Below are 22,621 nucleotides of genomic sequence, written 5' to 3'. Positions count from 1 at the left end.
GCCAACATACAGGCTGCAAAGGCAGTTGCCGATATTATCAGGACCACTTTAGGTCCTCGTTCCATGTTGAAGATGCTTCTCGATGCAAGCGGTGGTATTGTTGTCACCAACGACGGCAATGCCATCCTGCGTGAGTTAGATCTGGCTCATCCTGCTGCTAAATCCATGATTGAATTAAGTCGCACTCAAGACGAAGAAGTCGGTGACGGAACTACCTCCGTCATTGTTCTCGGTACCTGATATTCATTTCTTTGTATTTTGCCCTTTTTTTCTTTAAATAAATCTCTTTGATTTTAAATTTATGTTTTAGGAGGAGAGATGCTTCATGTTGCTGAAGCTTTCATCGAAAAGAACTATCATCCTACTGTCATATGCCGAGGTAGGTAATTAGGTTTAATCTTCCTTCCTTTTTTTTTTTAACTTTTGTATTTGGCGTTGTTAATTTATCCTCTTTGCATTACTGCAGCCTACAGTAAAGCTTTGGAGGATGCTATTGCTGTGATTGACAAAATTGCTATGTCCATTGATGTCAACGATCGTAAGTTGTTGCTCCTTATCTTTCTTCTCTTTCCGGCCGATTACTATTGTTTATCAAAATTATACTTTTTGATAGTGCATTTCAAATTTTTTTTATCTTGATTGGTTGAATCTTATTGTGCTTGTTTATACTAATGCAAGTTTGAGTTTATATGGAAGGAGAGGGAAGGTGGTTGGTGTTTTCATTAGTGTGATTTTATAATATTTCCCCCTTCACTACAGCTAATAAACAAGCTATGTTTTTTTTTTCTTTAATTGTGTATGTGAAAAAGATAAAGATGAAAGTTTGAAAAGAACTTCCTTTTGTAGGAGTTTTAATAGTTTACATGGAATTTAGTGCTCATTTCATATAATGGAAAGGATTGTGATTTCATTGTGGGATGTTGATTATCGTTTTGGTTGGGTCCTTTTGGTAACTTATGGATATTTGTGGCAGGTCCTACAATGTTGGGGCTGGTCAAGAGTTGCATTGGCACAAAGTTCACTAGTCAATTTGGGGACTTAATTGCTGTAAGTATCCTTGCATTCTAATGACTTAGTCATGGCATTCTGCTGGCTTCTGTTTTGGTCTTTCCTGTTAACTGGGTAGTGAAATTTTCTTAATTCTCTTATTTTGCATGCCTAACTATTGAAGTTTATTGAATGCTTAAAATGTGAGACTTGAATCTCTTTGTTTGATATGAAGAGTTTTGGTCAAGAAGCAGAAGCAGAATATGTGGTGGTGCAGTGATAAGAGTTTTTTCCCCCCCTTCCTATCTGCTGTAGTTTTTAAATATTCTGAATACAATGAGTACCGTGAATATTAATCATTGTCCCACAGCTTGCTCATATCTGGTCAATTCTACTTGTTCCCTTCTAAGTTTTTGCCAACTTCTAGGATCTAGCAATTGATGCCACCTCAATAGTTGGTGTGGACCTTGGTCAAGGAATGCGTGAAGTTGACATCAAGAAATACATTAAGGTTGAGAAGGTGCCTGGTGGCCAGTTGGAAGATTCAAAAGTTCTTAAAGGGGTTATGTTTAACAAAGATGTAGTTGCCCCTGGAAAAATGAAAAGAAAAATTGTGAACCCACGTATTATTCTTCTTGATTGCCCTGTTGAATACAAGAAAGGAGAGAACCAGACAAACGCGGAGCTGGTTCGAGAAGAAGACTGGGAAGTCCTGTTGAAAATGGAAGAGGAATACATAGAGAATATGTGTGCGCAGATACTAAAGTTGAAACCAGATTTGGTAATCACAGAGAAAGGTCTCAGTGATTTGGCATGCCACTATCTGAGCAAAGCTGGTGTTAGTGCAATCAGGAGGCTGAGGAAGACTGATAATAACAGAATTGCCAAGGCATGTGGGGCCACTATTGTGAACAGACCAGATGAGTTGCAAGAGTCTGATGTTGGTACTGGGGCTGGTTTATTTGAGGTTAAGAAAATTGGGGATGAATTCTTTGCCTTCATTGTTGATTGCAAAGATCCGAAGGCTTGTACTGTTCTCTTGAGAGGTGCCAGCAAGGACCTTCTGAATGAAGTGGAAAGAAACTTGCAGGTATGTAATGGTTTAACTTTCAAATTCCTCTCTCTCTATGCATGTGTGTTTTTTTATATTTTAATATATCTCAGCCATCTAATGCTCTGAATCTTGTTCTCAATATAGGATGCCATGTCTGTAGCAAGAAATATACTAAAGAATCCAAAACTCCTTCCTGGTGGGGGTGCTACAGAATTAACTGTATCTGCTGCTCTGAAGCAAAAAAGCTCTTCTATTGAAGGCATAGAAAAGGTGAATGATTGATCCCTTGCATCAATGGATCACTCTTCAATAAATTTTAGATTTGACCAGCTGTTACGCTTTTTTTCCTTCTTCTTTGTGTGGATAAAATATAGCTTCAAGTAATTTGTTATAAATATAATTTCTTGTGGCTGTGAAACAGTGGCCTTATGAAGCTGCTGCTATAGCTTTTGAGGCTATACCAAGAACGTTGGCTCAGAATTGTGGTGTTAATGTGATCCGAACCATGACTGCTCTGCAAGGGAAGGTATGAACATTTTTTTGTAGGTTAAAGGCTTCTTTGCATATCTGTACTCTTGATTTTATACTATTTTGCCTCCTCTGCTTTTATTTATTCTAATGTCAACTCTCTACGTTCAAAATTGTCTTTGTTTCGCCCTTATTTGACCGGAAGTTCAGATTGCTCTGAAATCATCAGGTTACATACGGACCAAACAATTATGATTGTTAAAGTAGAAGGTTGATGTTAGAACAAAAAAAAGTAGAGGGAGCAAGCTAGTACAAAATCAAGAGTAGAGGAACCAATACAAGCTTTTTACCTTTTTAGTAGGGTTTTTTTATTGAATAATTGCTCTGCCTGCAGATTCCACTCATCCATTTTCTGTTTATTTTGTCTTTATTTGATTACCGTAGCATGCAAATGGTGAAAATGCATGGATTGGCATAGATGGGAACACTGGTGAAATTACTGATATGAAAGAGAGGAAGGTAAATATTGTAGTTTCAGGTCCTGTTGCTATGATTAATTAGAAAATCCTTAACGTTGGTAGAATCTCTTTCGTCAAAAGGGAGGTCAGATAATGACTTCTTTGTGCAATGCAGCAAACCGTAAACTTTCTTCTGCAGTTTTGTTTTATCCTATAGTTGAATGTCTGCGATGTGATTTCCTCATCTTTGTTCTCACATATTCTTGTATTAAGTTGACTATATATGTTATATGATGGTGCTGGTGATTGAAGTCTTCAAGTCCACAAGTTGAAGTACAAAATATGTTTTATCTGAGTGTTCTGATAACCATCTGCTTGTGTTATCAGATATGGGATGCCTACAATGTCAAGGCACAAACCTTCAAAACAGCAATCGAGTCTGCTTGCATGCTTCTGAGGATTGATGACATTGTGAGTGGAATCAAGAAGAAGCAGGCCCCTGGAGCGCAGGGTCCGTCCAAGCCTAAGATTGAGACAGAAGCTGATGCAGACAGCGAGCAGATACTTCCTGACTGAAGATTTTAGTTGCTGTTTGAACTGACTTTCCATGGAAGAATCTGACAAAAGAAGCCAGTTTATTTTATCGGCTCCTGAGCTGTTTTGTCCCAAGTTTTGATTAGAGTGCCTTTGTTCAAAGTTTTGGGCCTATTTGTCTGTGGCGGCCTGCTGGTGGTGTGGACCATATAGGAATTGCATGGTACTCGTATTAGTTAGTGTATTGTCCATTCTGAATTCCTCCTACACAAAACAGTAATTCAGTAATGGTGTGGTTTTTTTATTTTAAACTTTTTTGGTCCCGTGCATTTATTTGGATATAATTACGTTGGAGTTTGTTTCACGATTGATGGAGTGTTTCTGATTGCTGTTGTATTTACTTCGAATTTTTTATTTTGTTTTTATAGTTTGAAATTAATTTTTTTATATTTTTTATTATTTTGATGTATTGATATTAAAAAAATAAATTTTAAAAAATAAAAAATATTGTTTAAGTATTTTATAAATGGTAAATCTTATATTTTTTAAAAAAAATTGATATATCAGATATTAGACTAAATTTTTTTTATGTATATTATAAAGATTTAAAGATTTAGCATATATTGTTAATTTTTATGGGTTTATATTAGAAGCAAACATATATACGGTGTGATGATATTTAATTTTTATTCCTGAAATCAACATTAAATTCTAGCTATCTTTTCTTTAATAAAGAGATAAGTTTTTTATTAATAATATTTTAGAACTTAAATATTCTTAAATAAAATAAAAATATAAAGATGGATTGGTGTACTTATAAATCATGTGCATCCAAAGAAAGATGGATGGTAGTTTATCCTTGCTAGATTTGGCTCGTTTGCTTATTGATTCCCTCACCTGAGAGGTTCCACACTTTTTCTTATTGCATAAACAAGCAGAACATACAAGTAAAGGTACACAGAACCAAGCACACAATATATTACAGATACACAAGTTTGTTAATGTGTGTGCTATGAATAAGTGTTCTGCCCCTCGAGAACATTGCATGCTACACAGTATTTTACAGCCTACATTTTTATAATATAGTGGAAGTTACAAATGGAAACTGCCCCTAAGTTTCTACAAAGGTGGAGCACTCATTATCCCGTGTTTCAGCCACTTATTTTCCATATAAGAAATTGTCGTAACTGCCAATAATTGCTCCCATAACTGCTACAACTCCCTTGTCCTGTTCTCCCACAAACCAACTGTCCATTGCTAGCACACATGCTGCTAGCGTAAATGTTTCGCATGCCTTAGACTGTTCGTTGTTCAAGTCAGGATTCGTGTCGAACATCAACCCATGTCTTGCCAAATCATTGACGTACACTACTGTCGCATCTGCCAATGCTCATGCACACTCCACTATCTCATTGTGTCATTCCAACATTGTCTTGTCAAGCCTTGGACATTCCATCGTCTAAGTCCCCCAACTCGTGTCAGCACACTATTGCGCTAGCTGTTGCATGCTGCCCCGCATGCGCACTGCCGATTTTCGCTACTATCACGCTGGCTGCCACCTTATATCTCCTATCTAGCAATGCTTTCATCAGCCTACCCCTTGATGAATTTAACCCTGTGACAAACCTCCCCCACCAAAGAAAGTCAACATCCTCGTCGAGCCAAGTTTAAAGCACCTCTGCCCCCAAGTTTGCACATTGTCATAGTTCAAGGTTGTCCACACACAACCTCTTGGTTTTGCTTATATTTACATCCAGAATGTTATCCATCGATTCTGCGATGCCAAACTAACATTCCCTTTGTCAACTCCTGCTCATAACCAAGTTGTGACCAAGTCTTTTCTCAATTCGGTTTGTATCCCATAGGTTAAACCAAACTTTGAGTGTCACCCAAAGCTATCGAGATCAATACAATCAATTTCATCTGGACACCAATTTATATAAAAAAAAGAAGTTGATAAAAAAAATAATTTTTATATCTCATCCCTAATTATATAACTAAGTACAAATATATTTCAATATATATAAACCTGTATAATTTTGTCATGGAGAGAATAAACTAGTACAGTTTCCAAACCAAAGAAAGTTTTGAAATTATTCACAACAAACAAATAAAAAAATGATTGTTTTGAGAAATAGTGGACCTGCATCACTTGATGAAATCATACTTATCAAACTCGATCTAAGAGTTGATCTGGTTAAGAAGCCGGATCCCGGGTTTCACAGGTTGACCCGAGTCAACCCATAAATTTTAAAAAAAAAATATTTAAAGTTTTAATAGTTCACATGAAAAAATTAAGAAACAATCCATATGAATATATATTATACATGTTATAAATAATAAAGTTTAAAAGATTATTTCAAAAGGTTTATTATCCCACATTGAAAATGTACTATACTAGTATGTTATCCTTTTAAGTTGAAGTATTTAAACCAAAAAGGTTTTTTATCCTACATTGAAAAAATATAATTTTTTTTCTTGTAAACAGAGAGTATATATATCAAAGGGTTTCAAATCCCATATTGAAAAAATAATTTTTTCCTTTGTGAACATAGAGTATTGTACAATATACTAAAAGAGCTCAATGCCCCTGTTACTATTTGTATAGACACAGCATTGTGGATTGAAGTAGTGTAATGACAGAATTGCCCTTGCGGCAGAGAGTTGCAAGGACTGCATAGGGAGGGTGGGGTTGTCTTTATATTGGGATGCATTTGGCATTGAAGGGATGACTGAGGAGAAAACATTCAGTGTGGATTTTGGTGGGGCCCCAGGCTGCTGACACCTAGCACTGGGCTGTCATGCCCTGAGTGCTAGGGTCAGACCTGCACACCTAGTTGTAGACCCAGGTGAGACGGTCTGCACGACCGCGCACCTAAGGCTGCATACCCCCGTTGGGTGTAGACCCAAGCGAGCAGGTTTGCAGTACCACACGCCAAAGGGCTGCAGACCCGCATTGGGTACATACCCAAGCGAGCGAGTCTTCAGCACCGCACCATTGGGTCCTGCTGGGTAGCAGGACCCAACACTATTGGCACCTTCTTGGGCCTGTCTAGCAACATAGCCCAATATCCTTGGGTCTGGCTGTGCAACCATTCCCAAGGATATTGGGTCTAAGATTTTTACTTTTTTCTTTGATTTCTATACAGTTAAGAGAAAAAAAAATGATAAAAGTTTTTTTATATTGTATAAAAGTTGTGTGATCATAATTGTTTTTCCTTTGAAGTTGTGTTGAATTTTCTTATTCAATCATGTTTTTTTTGTAAGTTTTAAAAATTCATTGATAAAAATTTAAAACTTTTTAATTTTGTTCTCTGATATTGTCATATTAAAGTTGATGGAGCTTTCAATAATTTTCTTTTATTTTGTTTTAAATCAAATTAATATTTTTTTCTTTAATTCAAATTAAGATGTTTTTGTATTATTTTGATGTGATTATATAAAAAATATATTTTAAAAAATAAAAAATATTATATCAATATATTTTTAGAAATTTTTTTTAAGATATTTCAAGTTTTATTTTATTCCTCGTCATTTTTTTTCTTTTCTCTTATTGATATTTTTCATACTATAAAAGAGAAAATAAATTGATGTGATTTTTTTATATTATACAAAAGTTGGGTGATGATAATATTTTTCATTTAAGGTTGAGTTTAATTTTTTTATTAAAGTATATTTTTTTTGCGTTTCAAAATAGTTTTAAATTATATATATATATATATATATATATATTAAATACATAAATAAATTATGTGTTGGGTCCTGCCCCTAGCAGGAATCATTAAAGTTGGGTAATGCTACATGCAAAACCCAAAATCGCTTTGGATCATACGGGGTGCAGGACCCAAAATCCATCTGGGTCTTGCTGCGGGCATGACCCAAAGTTCTTGGATCATGCATCAGGACCCCATTCTCTTAGGTCCTGACCCTGAACTCATTAGCCTTGAATCTTGCTTTTGGATCCGACGTAAGATCCAATGTCAGGACCCAAGAAAATTGGGTTTTGAAGCAGGATCCATTATCCTTGGGTCCTCCTCTTGGGTTCGGCATAGGACCTAATCAATGGGTCCAGCGTAAGGACCCAAGAGAATTTGGTCATAAGGTAGGACCTATTAGCCCTGGGTCTTGATGCAGGACCCAAGATTCTTGGGTCTTAAGTTTCTAAATATTATTATTTGTGTTATAAATATTATTATTTTTTATTATAATTAAAAGTGTTAATATCAAAAATGAATTTGTATTTCTTTTATAAATACTATTATTTTTATTATAATTAATATTATTAATAAAATAGTTAATAAATTTGAAGAAAAAATTATTATCAATATTAAAAAAACAACCTTGGACTTGATTTGAAGGATAAAATTAAAATTATTATTGGTATTATTATCATTAATAAATTCAAAAAAATACTACTATTACTATTGAAGAAAAACCATAATTTTTTTAAAAAAATTAAAAAATATAAGAATTTGAATAGATAAGTTAAATATCATTATTTATAGTGGAAATATTATTGTCGGGTCTGGTATTGCAGTCATACTTGCTCTTTTGGGTCAGACATTGTAGTCAGACGCAACACTTCTGGTCATATATGTATATTTTTATTTTTTATAAAAATAAAAAGCGTGCTTGTGGTGTAGCGCGAGCCACCTAACTAGTATATACTAAAAGGTTTCAAATTTCATATTGAAAAAATAAAATATTTATCTAGTATTTATACAGTGAACTTTGAAAAGTATTAATAACCAACTAAAAAAATACAAAAAAAAAAGTCTCTATTTAGGAGAAAAAACACATTTGAAAAAAAATCAGGTTTCAGCTGGGTTTTGTCGAGTCCACCAAATCTCGGATCAACAAGATAGGTCAACAAGATTTTTACTTATCTCGATCTTTTAACTTATCTAGACGGATTTAGCCTACATATTTGTCATAACCCAAATTTTGATCATTTTTATTTTAATTATTATTATTATTTTATTTACTGAAAAAGATAAAAAAAATGATGATAAAAAAATAATAATGATGAAAAAACAAGTAAAATGAAGAATGAATTAAAATTTGGGTTAAGTGCAACATGATTGATAAGTTTTGAGACTTAATTGAGTTTGGAATTAATTTAATTAATTCAATTAAGGGTTTAATTGGAGAATTGATAAGTTTTGAGACTTAATTAAGCTTGAAAATTAATTTAATTAATCCAATTAAGGACTTAATCGAAGAAATATCAAAGTTTGGGGTTTAATTGGGGTCTAAATTGCAAAAATTAAAATCCAAGGACCAACTTGAAAATGGCGCAGAAATGTAAGGATCCAATTATATTTTAACCAGGGGTTTGATTGCAAAATTAAAAGAATTGCAAGGACCAAATTTGCAGCCAGCAAAACGGGGTCGTTTTGCAACGACTGTTCACGGTCTCTTTACTCTGCAACGGCTCTGCCATTAAAGGCAGAGACGTTTCGTCCGTTGGCAGCCAACACGGACGTTTTCTTCATTGAAGGCGTCGGTTACGGAGCATTTAGGGTGGGGGGCAACCGTTACCACCACCAAGGCTGCTGCTGGCTCTATAAAGGCTGAGCAAAGGCGACCTCACCGGTGATGAAAAAAAAAGGAAAGACCCGTAAACCAGAGCACAAAAGACACGGAGAACAAAAAAAACCCAGAAGCAGAGTGAGCAAAAAGGAAGTAAACAAAGAGCTAAACCCATCTTTGGTTTAGTCCCAGAATCCAATCACACACAACCGAAAATCAGGAAAAAAACGAAACAGAGAAAAAAACAGAACCCAAACAGAGAGCACGAACCAAACGAAGAAAAACTGGGAGAGGAAAGAAAAACTGAGGAAGGAAAAGCTGGGGAGTGAACCGGCAGAGGAGGAAGCCAGGACACAGACGAAGACAGGGGATTTTTGGGACCGAAAACCAGAGGAGAGAACTGGAGCAGAACCCATAGAAAAACCCAGAAAACAGGGGAACAACAGAGCATCATACGCAGAGAAAAAGAACAACCCAAAAGGCAGTGGAGCCACACCGGGAAACAAAAGAAAACAGCCACCGCGCCATCGTCTTCGTCGCCGTCCTCCGCTGCACAGGTAAGTTTCCATTCTCTGCATTCATTAAAACTTTCAAATGCAGTGTGAAGGTAATTTAATTACCTTCACACTATTCATGCACGCGTGAATTTACTTCACGCGTGCTTCTAGCCCCAAAAAAATAAAAAAATAAAAAAATAGAAAGTGTAGAAATAAAAAATTTTACATGTCTTAGAAAAAATATATTTTTATCAATTTATTCACTGATATCAAGATCAGGAATAAAAAAGAAAAAATAAAAAAATATATATTGTTTTTTTTGTAGCTATGAATTTTTACCAATGCCAGAGTTGGAATTACTTGTGGTGGAATTTTTACCAACGCCAGAGTTGAAATTATTCGGGAATTTTTACCTACGTCAGAGTTGTAATTATTCGCGATCGAATATTCACTGGCGTCAGAGTCATGAATATTATAAACAAATCATTATAGCATAAGCGAATAATGTTTAGCAATTTAAGACAAAAATCAGTAATGCAGTCTGCCTCAGGCAGAACGTTTAAGGGGTGATAATATCTTTCCTTTTACGTAATCAGTCCCGAACCATAGAATCTATGTTGACCAGTTAGGGTTCCTAGTGACTATAATACTAGGTGGCGACTCTTTAAACAATGCATTTTCCCCTTAAAGAATCAGATGTTAAATATCTATTTTTTTATTTAATTAAGATTATTTTAAGACCGCCGCGATGTCCGTTGCGACAATAATCAAGTTCTAAATCAACCAAGCGGATTTAATAACTATGGAAGAAATATGATATGAAGTCAGCATCTTTGTTGTCATACAATTATGGAACGCAGCAACTTAATGGGACATTATGAAGGGACTGATGGACATTTATGTTTACAAGGGGGAGTTGGACAATAATGGAGAATGAGAAAGAATAATTCTCCTTTTCACCTAAAAAATACCATACAAAATTATAAAAACATACCTTAAATTCCTAAATTCCCTTTCAAAAGGGAATAGAGAATGACCAAACGAAGTTCTTTGAATGAGGAAGGGTAGATGTGCACGTTTCAAATTCGGATATTTGCACGGTACAACTGACTCTAGTATAAAATCATCCTTTTCAACTATTTAATTATAACATACAATAATCGAACAACTTCATCATCTAAGTATTGATCAAAATTCTTTGAAATCATATTATTTATGGATCTAATTTTACAATGTTAAAGATAATTTATAATTATACTTGCTTCAATGTTTATTATCCAAGCCAAGATCGTAAGATTCATTACATATAGAATATACTAGTTACATGCCCCGCGCGATACCGCAGGTCAATTATTTTTTGCATTTTAAAAATAGTTAAGATCTAAAAGTATTAGGTTTTTTTTTAACTAATCTATTAAATTATCACACTTTTATAACACAACCTTGCAGCTAGACCCATGTCCAATGCTTTTTTGCAAAGCTATACCCAAGAGTCTCAGGTTTGGTTGCAACGCTTGATCCAAGAGTAATGTTTATAATATTAATAATAACATTAAACTTGGGTTAACCCTTAGCATAAAGTGTCTGGATTGCAATACCAGACCCAATAACATTGGACATGGGTCTGGCTGCAAGGTTGTGTCATAAAAGTGTGATAATTTAATAGATTAGTTAAAAAAAAACCAACATGAAGAAAAAAACTAATGAAAAAAAGAAAAAAATATATGAATTAATTGGGTTAACCCTTCAAACCAGGTTAACCCGTCATACCTTGAATTTGCATCATGAAAGCTTGATAGTTAAAAAGAAAAAAATAAATTAATGGGTTAACCCAAAATTAACTGAGCTAACTCGTCAAACCACGTTAACCTGTCAAACTCAGAATCCGTGTAATGAAAGTTTGATAACTAAATAGAAAAAAATTTAACATTAACAATTTAAATTAAGCAAAAAAAATTAATTAAAAAAAGCATCAGCCTTTTCACTGTAGACTGCACTGTGCAGTTCACAGTCAAAGGCATAAAAAAAAAAACTAAAGGCATCAATCGAGAACTATTTAGAAAAAAATTTAATATTAATAAACTAAATTAATTAAATAAAATTAATTAAAAAGAAAAAATAAAAGAAAAAAAACCTCTAAGAAGAAAAAAAAACTAAATAGAAAGAAATTTAACATTAACAAACTAAACTAAACGAAACGAAAACAATAATTAAAAAGAAAAAAAAAGCAAAAAATAAAATAAAATTCATGTTAACTTGTCAAACCCGGGATCTGTGTTATGAATGTCTGGTAACTAAATAAAAAAAAAAGTGAATATTAACAAATTGAACTAAACAAAAAAAAATTAATTAAAAAGAAAAAAATTCCGGGTTAACTCGTCAAACCATGTTAATCTGTTAAACCCGGTATTTGTGTCATGAAAGTCTGATAACTAAATAAAAAAATTTAACATTAACAAACTAAATTAAACAAAAATATTTATGAAAATAATAATAAAAAAATTGGCGGGTCAACCCGAAATTAACTGGGTTCACTCGTGAAACCAGGATAACTCGTGAAACTCAGGATATGTGTCATGAAAGTCTAATAACTAAATAGAAAGAAATTTAACATTAACAAACTAAACTAAATTAAAAAAAATTAATTAAAAAAATAAAGAAAAAAGTAAAAAAAATCCCAAAAAACATAAAAAAAAACCTAAAAAAACTTAGATAAACTTAAAAAAAAAAAACAACCGGCCTAAGGAAGAAATCAGTGTTTTACTGTGGACTGCACAGTGCAGTCCACAGTAAAACACTGATTCTTTTTAGTTATAGTTTAATATCTTCTCCAGATTTAAGATTTAAGTTTCATGTCCTTATAAAAGATACTAATAAAAGCAATAACGATAATGCATCTTGAAAGCTTGTATAATCTTCTAATCAAAGGCTAATCAAAGGCTAAATCTTTGATATTATGTTGAATATAAAAAAAATAATTCAAATTTTTTTTAGTTTTTAATAGTTTTTGGAGTGCAGGAAAAATTATTAACAAGTAAAATAACTTTTTTATCATCTATTTTTCTATAAGTTATCAAATATGTTCTTGAAATAATATTCAAGTCATCCATGCTTGTTGTCAAGATACTAGCAAGTTCATATTAACACGTACAGTTTTCACCATACTACTCAAGTTCATATTCTATTGATAGTCACACTAGTCAATATTTCAATATATATAGACATTTACAGTTTTCTCATTTTTTAAAAAAAAAACCAGCACCGTTTCCACACCAATGATATTTTTTGAAATAATTCATAATTTTTTTTCTTAAAAAAATAGTTCATAGCTCATCATTTGATGAAATAAGAATAGCTTTCAGGCGGCGGATAAGAAGAGCAGCATCTTTGATGTCATCATACGATTATTGTACGCAACAATCTTAATAGAGATTATGAATATGAGGTTGAAAACAACATGGTGACGATTCATTATAAGATCGAGACTGCTATTATTTACAAGTGGGGCCTGGACATTGGAGGATGAGAAAGAATAATTATCTTTACCCCTTTCATTTCATCTCAAAATACCGTACAAAATGATAAAAACATGTTTTTAAGTATTTGGTTATTTTTTTAAATATTTTTTATTTAAAAATATATTAAAATATATTTTTTATTTTTTTAAAAATTATTTTTGATATCATTACATTAAAATAATCTAAAAATATTAATTTAAAATAAAATTTAAATTTTTTCAAAAGTATTTTTGAAACGCAAAAAATACCAGAGCAAGCTAGTATGTTGTCACGTATTTTATAACAGGTTAATAATAATTTTTTAAAATATAGAAATTTTTTTCAAAATATAGAGAATATTTTAAATGTTTTAGGTTTAGTAGCCAAATCACCCAATATCCTATCTAAATGCTAATTATTTTTTTATCAAAAATATATTTAAATTATTAATGAAATATCCTAAACAAAAATTCTAATTAATTCTTTTTATTTTTTATTACAGACAAAATATAAACTACATTTCAATATTCTAAACAGAAATGCTAATTAATTTTTTTATAAATATTTTTTTATTTTTTTTAAAAACATATTTAAAATATCCTTAAAGTATCCAAAATAGAACTACTAATTAATTTTTTTTATAAATATTTTTTTTATTTTTTTCTAAAAAAATATTTAAATTATCCTAAAAGTATCTTAAACAAAAATCCTGATTAGTTTTTTTAAAATATTTTTTTATTTTTCTATAAAAAATCATTAAAAGTATCATTGAAGTATACTAAATAATTTTTTATAAATATTCTCTATTTTTTATTTTAAAAACATTTAAACTGCCATTGAAATATACTAAAAAGAAATGCTAATAATTGTTTTTAATTTTTTTTTATAAAAACACATTTAAACTACCTTTAAAGTATTATAAACAAGAATGTTAATTAATATTTTTTATATATTTTATATTTTTTCTATAAAAACATATTTAAACTACCATTGAAATATACTAAACAGAAATGCTAATTATTTATTTTTATATTTTTAATAAAAAAACATTTAAACTATTCTTGAAGTATCCTATATAATTTTCTTATAAATGTTTTCTTTTTTTATATAAAAAAAATATTTAAACTATTCTTGAAATATCCCATATAATTTTCTTATAAATGTTTTCTATTTTTTATAAAAAATCTATTTAAACTATCCTTTAAGTATCCTAAATAGAAATGTAAATTAATTTTTCTATAATGTTTTTTTATACAAAAATATTTAAACCAACCTCAAAGTATTCTAAATAATTGTTTTCATATTTTTTTTAATTTTTTTATAAAAAAATTAAAGTACACTTGAAGTATCTTAAATAAAAATTATAATTATTTTTTTTATAAATTATTTTTATTTTGTTTTAAAAAATAAGTCTGGTAGTCAAGTCAGACTCAATATTTTTGGATCTGATAATCATGTCAAATCTAAATAATTTTGGATCTAATAATTATACCTTGATCCAACATGTGTAAATAACTTTTAAAATAAAAAATAAAAAAAATAATATATTTGTGCTTATTTAAACATCTATAATGTAGCCTATAAAAAATAGAAAAGAAAACATCTATAAAACGGTATATGGTAAAAACATTTTATATCTATACAGCCCATTGTTTTTTAACGTATTTTAAAGGATAGTATAATAATGCGAGGTTGGCTGTCATTGGTTTTTTGTCTTCATACTCATCAATCATCGTCATCTACTTATTTTCCTGCCTCTTTTTTTCTCGCCATTTCCCCTCCAGCCAAAAAGGCCAAAGGGAGAGGGTTATTTATTGCAATGCTCGTTGATGATATTAGTTCATATGCATACAGAATGTTTAATGGTTGCTGTTTCTAGGTGAGATTGTTTTTCTGTTGTGTTGAGTTGAGTAGCTAGTAGTTAGAGACCGACTGAGTTGAGTAAAACAATAAAAAAAAAGAACAGAAGTGAAGATCAGTTTTCCTCTCTTTCTTTCGTTTGTAAGTATACAGGATAACTTCTTTTCTTTCTGTTTTGTCCCCTTCTTCCTTTCCTTTGTATGTATGATTATGACAACTTCTCTGGTGCTGTGCTGTGCTGTGTGTGTGCAGAGGGATATGAGAGAAAGAAAAATGGACTTGGATAACAGGGCCACTCATGGGCTGCATACTGTTAAAGAAGAAGATGTGGAGGGAGACATTGAAAATGATGCCAAAGGAATACTAAATTCGTACAACGGTGCTTACAGTACTGAACCCCTCTTGGTGAAAAGGAGGAATACAACATCCCAGACTGCCATTGTTGGTGCCAACATTTCTCTTATTGAAAGCCTTGACTACGAGTAAGTGAGATGTGTTTTTTGTCCCCCCTTTTCTGCTTGCTTCAGTGCATAACTTCTGCGATGCCAATTCCAGAGAAAATCAGATTTGCCTTTTGTAATCATAAACTCACAACAGATTCTTTATTTACTTTCTTTTTTTCCTTTTACAGAATCTGGTTATTTAATCACTGATTAGATTAGAAAAGAACCTGCGAGCTTATGGACTCATAGTCATTCATACATCTCATAAAATCACAAAATATGAACATAAAATTTATGGTGCTCATAGAAGAGAGATAGATATAAAAAGGAAAAAAAAGAGAGAGAAAATAAAAAAAGTACTTTTAAATAATCTTATTATTTCTTACAAGTTTCGGATTTGATTTTCATTTTCATCATTAATTTCTAGTGAATACACGAAGTAACTAATTAATATTCATCACCACAGCTTTAATGTTTGGTACACATATGATTCTTTATCAGCTTGGCTTCTTGATAGAAGATAAAAATGCTAACGTCTGTCTTTTTATTTGTCGTCCTACAGGATTGCTGAAAATGAATTATTTAAACAAGATTGGAGATCAAGAAAGAAAGTTCAGATATTTCAGTATATTTTGCTGAAGTGGGCATTTGCACTTCTTATTGGCCTTTTCACAGGACTTGTTGGCTTTTTAAATAATATCGCAGTTGAGAACATATCTGGTTTCAAGTTGTTGCTGACTAATAAGCTCATGAGAAAGCAACAGTAAGCTCAGCCTATCACAACCTCACTGTATTGGAATTTTGGTCTACAAGTAGCCTGGACTTATTTCCTCGTACATCCTTTTTTTTTTTTGAATTTTTTTATCAGTACTTAAGGTATAATAATGACTTTTCAACTAATGGCAATGCGTTTGAGATCCTGAATTAAGTTTGTTTGCCAATCTATACGATAACTATGACATGGTCATGCCTCTAGTGCAGATATTACAAGGCTTTTGCAGCATTTGCTGGTTGCAACATGGTGTTGGCGGCTGCTGCTGCAGCTCTATGCGCTTTCATTGCTCCAGCAGCAGCAGGTTCTGGTATTCCTGAAGTGAAAGCCTATCTTAATGGCATTGATGCTCATTCTATACTGGCTCCTGGTACCCTTTTTGTAAAGGTCAGTGAATTACAGTGTCTAGCCGCGCTTTCTGCTCATACATAAAAAGCATATCAACCTCTCTGAAAGACAGAATAAGTCAAAGTGTTCACTAGTCCTTTATCTAGGCATCTGCAAAAGCGAATACTTGCATGCATGTGTAATTTTAGTTCAAAAGGATTGTGCGAGGTCTTAGATGCTGCACCAAACTTCAGTGCTATAACGCGAAAGATGTCACTAACCTTCTAATTTTTCAGAGCTTCTGTTTGAAGATTTTGGTCTAGAACATCAGAGAACATGAAACTGTTGTCCACCTAGGTTAATGAAATCGAGTGAACTTGCTTTCCTCAATGTTTGTGAATTTGATCTGCTCAGTGTTTCCTGGTATTGCTTTGTTCTCTTTTCTCTTATTTTGTCTGTTTTTAGAATATGATATGCATTCATACTATTTTTGCAATTCAGAATCTGACTTTACGTTTCTGGAATTATTACCTTTCTCTGAAATGATATTTCTGTGGTGTTTACAATTCTGAATGTGGCAGATTTTTGCTTCTATTCTCGGTGTTTCTGCTGGATTTGTTGTTGGTAAAGAAGGGCCTATGGTTCACACTGGTGCATGCATAGCCTCTTTATTAGGGCAGGGGGGTTCTCGCAAGTACCATTTGACTTGGACATGGCTCAGATATTTCAAAAATGATCGTCAGAGACGAGATTTAATCACTTGCGGAGCTGCTGCTGGTGTGGCTGCTGCTTTTCGTGCTCCAGTTGGAGGCGTTCTTTTCGCTCTTGAAGAAGCAGCTTCATGGTACCTCTTCCATCTCTGTGTGTTGCTGTCTAATTCATAGCTTATTTGCTTAACGCACAGAGGAATCTTAATTTATTTGTTTAATATGCGTGTACATGCAATTGTTATGTATGCACAACTGATGAAGGTCAGCATCTTGTTTTTTCTTGTTTTGACGTGCTTCAGGTGGCGGAGTGCTCTTCTTTGGAGAACTTTTTTCACTACAGCAGTGGTTGCTATAGTTTTGAGAGCTTTTATGGAATTTTGCGCTACCGGAAAGTGTGGGCTTTTTGGGAAAGGAGGTCTAATAATGTATGATGTGAGTTCAGAAAAGGTGCAATATAGTGGCCCGGATGTTTTAGCTGTGATACTCTTAGGCATCATCGGGGGGATTTTTGGAAGCTTGTATAACTATCTTGTGGATAAGGTTCTCCGTACTTACAGCATCATTAACGAGTATGTTACTGTGCCATCCTATTTGATTACAGCAGATTGCTTCTTTTTTTTATTGATAATCACTTGTTATCATGCTGCTGCAGAAAAGGTGCTGCATTTAAAATCTCACTTGTTATTGCCATCGCCCTGCTGACATCTTGTTGTTCTTACGGCCTGCCTTGGTTCGGGAGTTGCATCCCCTGCCCTACTCATATAACTGTGAGTTGTCCCAACACTGATGAATCTGGAAATTACAAAAGTTTTCAGTGCCCACCTGGTTATTACAATGACATTGCCTCCCTTTTTCTAAGCACTAATGATGATGCTATTCGCAACCTCTTTAGCGCCAGCACTAAAAAAGAATTTCGTATATCCACTCTCTTCCTCTTTTTCTCTGCTGTTTATTGTCTTGGCATTGTTACATATGGAATTGCTATCCCATCTGGACTTTTCATCCCCGTTATTTTAGCTGGAGCATGCTATGGCCGTCTTGTTGGGAGACTATTTAGATCCATCTCTAACCTTGACACCGGTCTCTTTGCCTTACTTGGAGCTGCATCCTTCCTTGGTGGTACCATGAGAATGACAGTTTCCCTTTGTGTAATACTGCTCGAACTCACTAATGATTTATTGTTGCTTCCCCTTGTGATGTTGGTTCTCCTTATCTCAAAAACCGTGGCTGATAACTTCAACAAGGGTGTCTATGACCAAATTGTGAAATTGAAAGGATTGCCTTACATGGAGGCCCGTGCAGAACCTTACATGAGGCATTTGGTTGCACGTGATGTTGTCTCTAGTCCATTGGTAACTTTTCTTGGTATTGAAAAGGTGGGCAATATACTGCATGCTTTGAGGACAACTGGACATAATGGGTTCCCAGTGATTGATGAACCACCTTTCTCAGATTCACCAGAACTGTGCGGCCTTGTCTTGAGGTCACATTTGCTTGTTTTGCTTAAAGGCAAGAATTTTTCAAGGGAAAGGATACCTGCTGGTCAAGAGATCTTGCGTAGATTTGCAGTATTTGATTTTGCTAAAGCAGGATCTGGGAAGGGTGTCAAGTTAGAGGATCTGGATATTGAAGAGGAAGAGATGGAGATGTATGTAGATCTTCATCCAATTAGCAATGCATCCCCGCACACCGTGGTTGAGACAATGTCACTTTCCAAAGCTGCAATTCTCTTTCGACAAATTGGTCTCAGGCACATGTGTGTAGTGCCAATAAGTCAAGGGGTAAGACGCACAATCTTTCTCAATAGCCTTCTTCTTTGTTTGATGTGTAGTGTTTGGGCAGCAATTTTTTTCTTTAAAAGGCAAAAGGCATCGTAAAGGCTTCTGCGTATCAAATATCTGTAAAAAGTTGGCTAATGAGTTTGTGGTTTTTCTTATTAACTTGTTGCAGAGACCTCCAATTGTTGGGATTTTGACTCGACATGACTTCATGCCAGAGCATATCTTGGGACTCTACCCTCATATCAAGCCTCACAAGTAGACCAAGCAATCAAACTGAGTGTTTGGTGAGCAGTGGCTGTGTAATTATGCTTCAGTAGGGGTTCTTTGTTGGCAGATGACTGAGTTGTTCGTTGGTCTTTCAACAAGTGAGATCTTTCATTAGAGTTGAAGGGGAAGCCTCTTCCTTAAACATGTAAACAAATTCATCACCGCAGTGAATTCGAGGTCATTTTACAATCCGCAATGTAGATGTTTATTCTCAAAACTCTGTGAAACCATCTCATAATCGGGATGGACACCTTGAAGCTCCATGAAAGATAAATGATCTCCTAGCGCCCTACACAATAAATAGGAATATTCACGTCCATGCAACAGCCATATACCTACATGTGCTTGATGCTTTGTTTTTACCGTCCTTTTCGTTTTAATTTTCAATGGTATTGTTTATACAGTTTTTTTAGGAGATCCTTTGTCATGTTTTTCTTTTTCCCTAATTTTTTTTAATAACCCGGGGTGTCCGGGCCAGCTTACGCGAATCACGATTAATCCCCGGATCCACTGAATACCCTGCAAGCCCAATAAGCGGGTAAGGCACCGTGGAGGGTGACAGACGTGCACGCTGAGGCTTGAACCCAGGATGTATAGGCAGGGAAACCCTGCCAAGACCACTGGGCTACAAGCCTCGGTGCTCTTTTTCCCTAATTTGATCTTATACGTTGTTGCATATTTATGAAAATATGGTGTCAGAAGTGATGAGATCCTTAATCATGTTTTTCTTTTTCCCTAATTAAGTATAGGATACATGAAACACAACTCTACTAATAATATTCTTATGAAGAACAATATTATCAATTCTAATGTTGTGGCTTCAGAATATGTCGATCCTCCTTGATCTTGAGAATGTGGGGTTGGTTCTGTCTGTACCTACTGATATAAGGACTGAAACAAAGGGAGATACTTTTATAGCAAGGATTGAACAAATATTTTCCAGATTAGAGCTCAAAGATCATGCAAAACAACAACCAAAATTATGAAAGAAGAGAGACGACTAATTGTTAGGTTTGTTGTCATTAATGTGCAATAACTATTAATGAACTGCATCATCCATTAAAAAAACAGCATCTGCAGCCCATTCTCTAGAAAAGGATGGCTGCCATTGTCAAAGAAAGAAGTATGACATCTTGTGAGAAAGTCAAGGAAAGTCACAACCAGGCCACCATTGCTGACAAAAAAGCAAGAGAAACTATCATTAAAGCCTATAAATAGAGGCATCATTTAGAGAGAAAAATAAAAGGAAAACAAGAGAGAAATACGTGAGGAGAGAAAAAGAAATGGCTACCAAGGACAGTAGCCCTCCAACCTTGTGCAGCTGTGTGTGAGAGAGCAATGAGAGTTGAGTTGAGTGGATGTGATCCTTCTCCTCCATCTATGTGTGTTGTAACCTTTCTCTATCTTCAATAATATGAACTTCTCTGGTTGATATAAGTGATTTGCTGAACCACGTTAAATATTATGTCAGCATGCTCAGCCTCCAATAGATAATGATCATAAACACCACCGGTCCTAAACCTCTACACTAATGTTAGGAGTTAGTTAGGCAATAACCTTGTTCCTAATCTTCCTAATATCTCCAGGAATCCGTCCTCAAGGAGTACATAAGCACAAGTGAACAACCCAAAATTTTACATTCATCATTTTTAATAAGAATCACCTTGTAATAACCAGTAACTAGACCCAATCCAATCCAATCCCAAGCCATAAATCAATATCCAATTATCACATACATCATGATTGGGCATAGTACTTTTCAATGGAGGTAAAGGTTTCAAGTTGCTGATTGTAGGGTTCCATGAAGCACGCTCATGGCCATGAAAAGGAAATTTGTTTCGAAAAAATATTCCATCACAAGGACCACAAATATTCATTAGCATGCCAAAAACAATGTCATGGTATAAAAGTCCAACGGTTTCATCTACGAACAACTTTTCCCGTACTAGATGCTAATTGGGAAGTGGATGATCCATATCATGGACATGACAAACCAAATGTCACTGTTGTTGTAGTAATTTTTCATATGCATGGAGATAAATTTGGGACTTGAAATAATAAGGGTATTGATAGACATGATTTATCAGCTTGGTCTCATAACCTATCAGGCTCAACTCTTCTGGGTTTGACACCTTACCATGCCTAACCCTTCTAGATTAGCACCCTACTGGTCTGATCTTTCACGGGCCCTAACCCTCTATGAACCCCGCTTTTTATAGGCGTGATCTTTCATAAGCTCAATGTGTTGTCAGCTCCAATCTCGGGTGTTGTTTGGGCCTGGACTTATGGCCTAGACCCAATTCCTAATCCATGAGATTTCTTACTAAGCCTGGGCTCCGTGCTAGGCGCCCCTCACTTGGCTCCCTACGCCAATCTCTCTGCATTGCGCCCGGTGCTTGCCTCTTATGCTAGGTATATTTTTTCACTGACTTAGTCATTTTAGCTTAAATCCTACTTTCCCTACACTTTTAGATGCTCAAAAGTCTTTCATGGTCCGCCACATTTCCATCTCTCTCTTTTATCCTATCGGGTAGTCCAAAGCTCTAGCATATTTGAGACTCGATTACTTTTGATCCTAAAAGTGCCTTACCAAACCATTATGTCTTGAATGGTTACTCATCAGGAAGGTTCTCTATTGACTCGACATGGTGAGGTTCTTAGAGACTCTAGACCCACACTATATGCACCATCTTCTTTGGTTTCTAGGTTTCATCCCGAGACACTCTTTTATCTTGTGGCTTGCCTCTATGGGTCGTCTTAACACCATGGACAAACTACATGCTTTTCAGATCATTCTCTCTTCAACATGTATCCTTTATGGGTTATAGGTTGAAACACATGACCATTTATTCTTTAGTGCCCTTTCTCTCTTACAGTTTGGGGTGCTATCATGAGCATGACCCTTATGAGTCGGCTTTCTTTGACATGACATCAACTACTTTAGTAGGCATACACACATTTAAGAAAAAGAAGGAATTTACACATCTATTTGCTCGATTAGCCTTCTTAGTCTCAGTTTACTTCATCTGATATAATAGAAATAATTGAGTTTTTCATTAGATTTACCAATCTCATCAAGATGTTTGCAATGACATTTTTTTTTTGGCCTGGTCCTATTTGGTAGAGCTTGAACTAAGGTTTCACATCCCAGCTACTTTTAGGTTCATTTGACACCTCCGAGAGTCATAAGATATCATTACTCTTGTTGATTTTGAGATTTTATTCAGCACAAGTTCACATGTAATTAGTCGGTCAACTGGTTAAGGAATTTCAAAAAACCGATCGACTAACTCATCATTTGTTGTTTCTCTTCACAGTTTGCTTTTGTATTTTTTAGTTTCTTTTTTGACTTTTGCTTTTCTTAGTAAAATGGACTAGAGTAACAAGCTTATGTACTTTTTGGGGGTATTCCCCTCGTACTTTGTATAGTTTAT

The 22,621-nt window shown here is 34.1% G+C and overlaps 2 protein-coding genes across 5 annotated transcripts in view; both read left to right on the top strand.

Annotated features, from left to right (window-relative positions):
* The window catches only part of LOC133668524 (T-complex protein 1 subunit gamma-like), a 4,299-nt gene extending 434 nt beyond the window's left edge, over positions 1-3,865 (top strand). For both annotated transcript variants that reach the window (XM_062088430.1, XM_062088429.1), the window contains 9 exons: positions 1-232; positions 311-379; positions 467-538; positions 974-1,047; positions 1,415-2,077; positions 2,186-2,311; positions 2,463-2,567; positions 2,954-3,028; positions 3,355-3,865. The exon at positions 1-232 is cut by the window's left edge and continues 41 nt beyond it. In XM_062088430.1, the coding sequence (XP_061944414.1) occupies positions 1-232; positions 311-379; positions 467-538; positions 974-1,047; positions 1,415-2,077; positions 2,186-2,311; positions 2,463-2,567; positions 2,954-3,028; positions 3,355-3,543 (1,605 nt within the window). In that variant the 3' untranslated portion in view covers positions 3,544-3,865. The remainder of the gene's footprint in view (positions 233-310; positions 380-466; positions 539-973; positions 1,048-1,414; positions 2,078-2,185; positions 2,312-2,462; positions 2,568-2,953; positions 3,029-3,354) is intronic.
* Positions 3,866-14,748: 10,883 nt separating this feature from the next.
* On the top strand, positions 14,749-19,599 carry LOC133667972 (chloride channel protein CLC-c-like). 3 transcript variants are annotated; one of them, XM_062087691.1, is made up of 8 exons: positions 14,749-15,028; positions 15,140-15,369; positions 15,893-16,093; positions 16,312-16,489; positions 17,011-17,273; positions 17,439-17,708; positions 17,792-18,920; positions 19,090-19,599. In XM_062087691.1, the coding sequence occupies exons 2-8, from the start codon at positions 15,146-15,148 to the stop codon at positions 19,177-19,179; spliced, it is 2,355 nt and encodes a 784-aa protein (XP_061943675.1). In that variant the 5' UTR covers positions 14,749-15,028; positions 15,140-15,145; the 3' UTR covers positions 19,180-19,599. The 3 variants fall into 3 exon arrangements, with proteins under 3 accessions (XP_061943675.1, XP_061943676.1, XP_061943677.1); XM_062087692.1 differs by having other exon boundaries at positions 14,750-14,906; XM_062087693.1 differs by lacking the exons at positions 14,749-15,028; positions 15,140-15,369 and having other exon boundaries at positions 15,958-16,093; positions 16,307-16,489.
* The last annotated feature ends 3,022 nt before the right edge of the window (positions 19,600-22,621 follow it).

This window comes from Populus nigra, chromosome 11 (assembly GCF_951802175.1).
Source record: "Populus nigra chromosome 11, ddPopNigr1.1, whole genome shotgun sequence".
Taxonomy (NCBI): domain Eukaryota; kingdom Viridiplantae; phylum Streptophyta; class Magnoliopsida; order Malpighiales; family Salicaceae; genus Populus; species Populus nigra.
Note: the sequence above shows the minus strand (reverse complement) of the source record. Positions and strands in the feature narration are given on the sequence as shown.

Excerpts from the sequence above, each read along its gene's own strand:
- LOC133667972 (XM_062087691.1), top strand. The coding sequence starts at position 15,146 with ATGAGAGAAAGAAAAATGGACTTGGATAACAGGGCCACTCATGGGCTG. Across the intron at positions 15,370-15,892 it reads ATTGAAAGCCTTGACTACGA|GATTGCTGAAAATGAATTAT; the intron begins GTAAGTGAGATG and ends GTCGTCCTACAG. Across the intron at positions 16,490-17,010 it reads CTGGTACCCTTTTTGTAAAG|ATTTTTGCTTCTATTCTCGG; the intron begins GTCAGTGAATTA and ends TGAATGTGGCAG.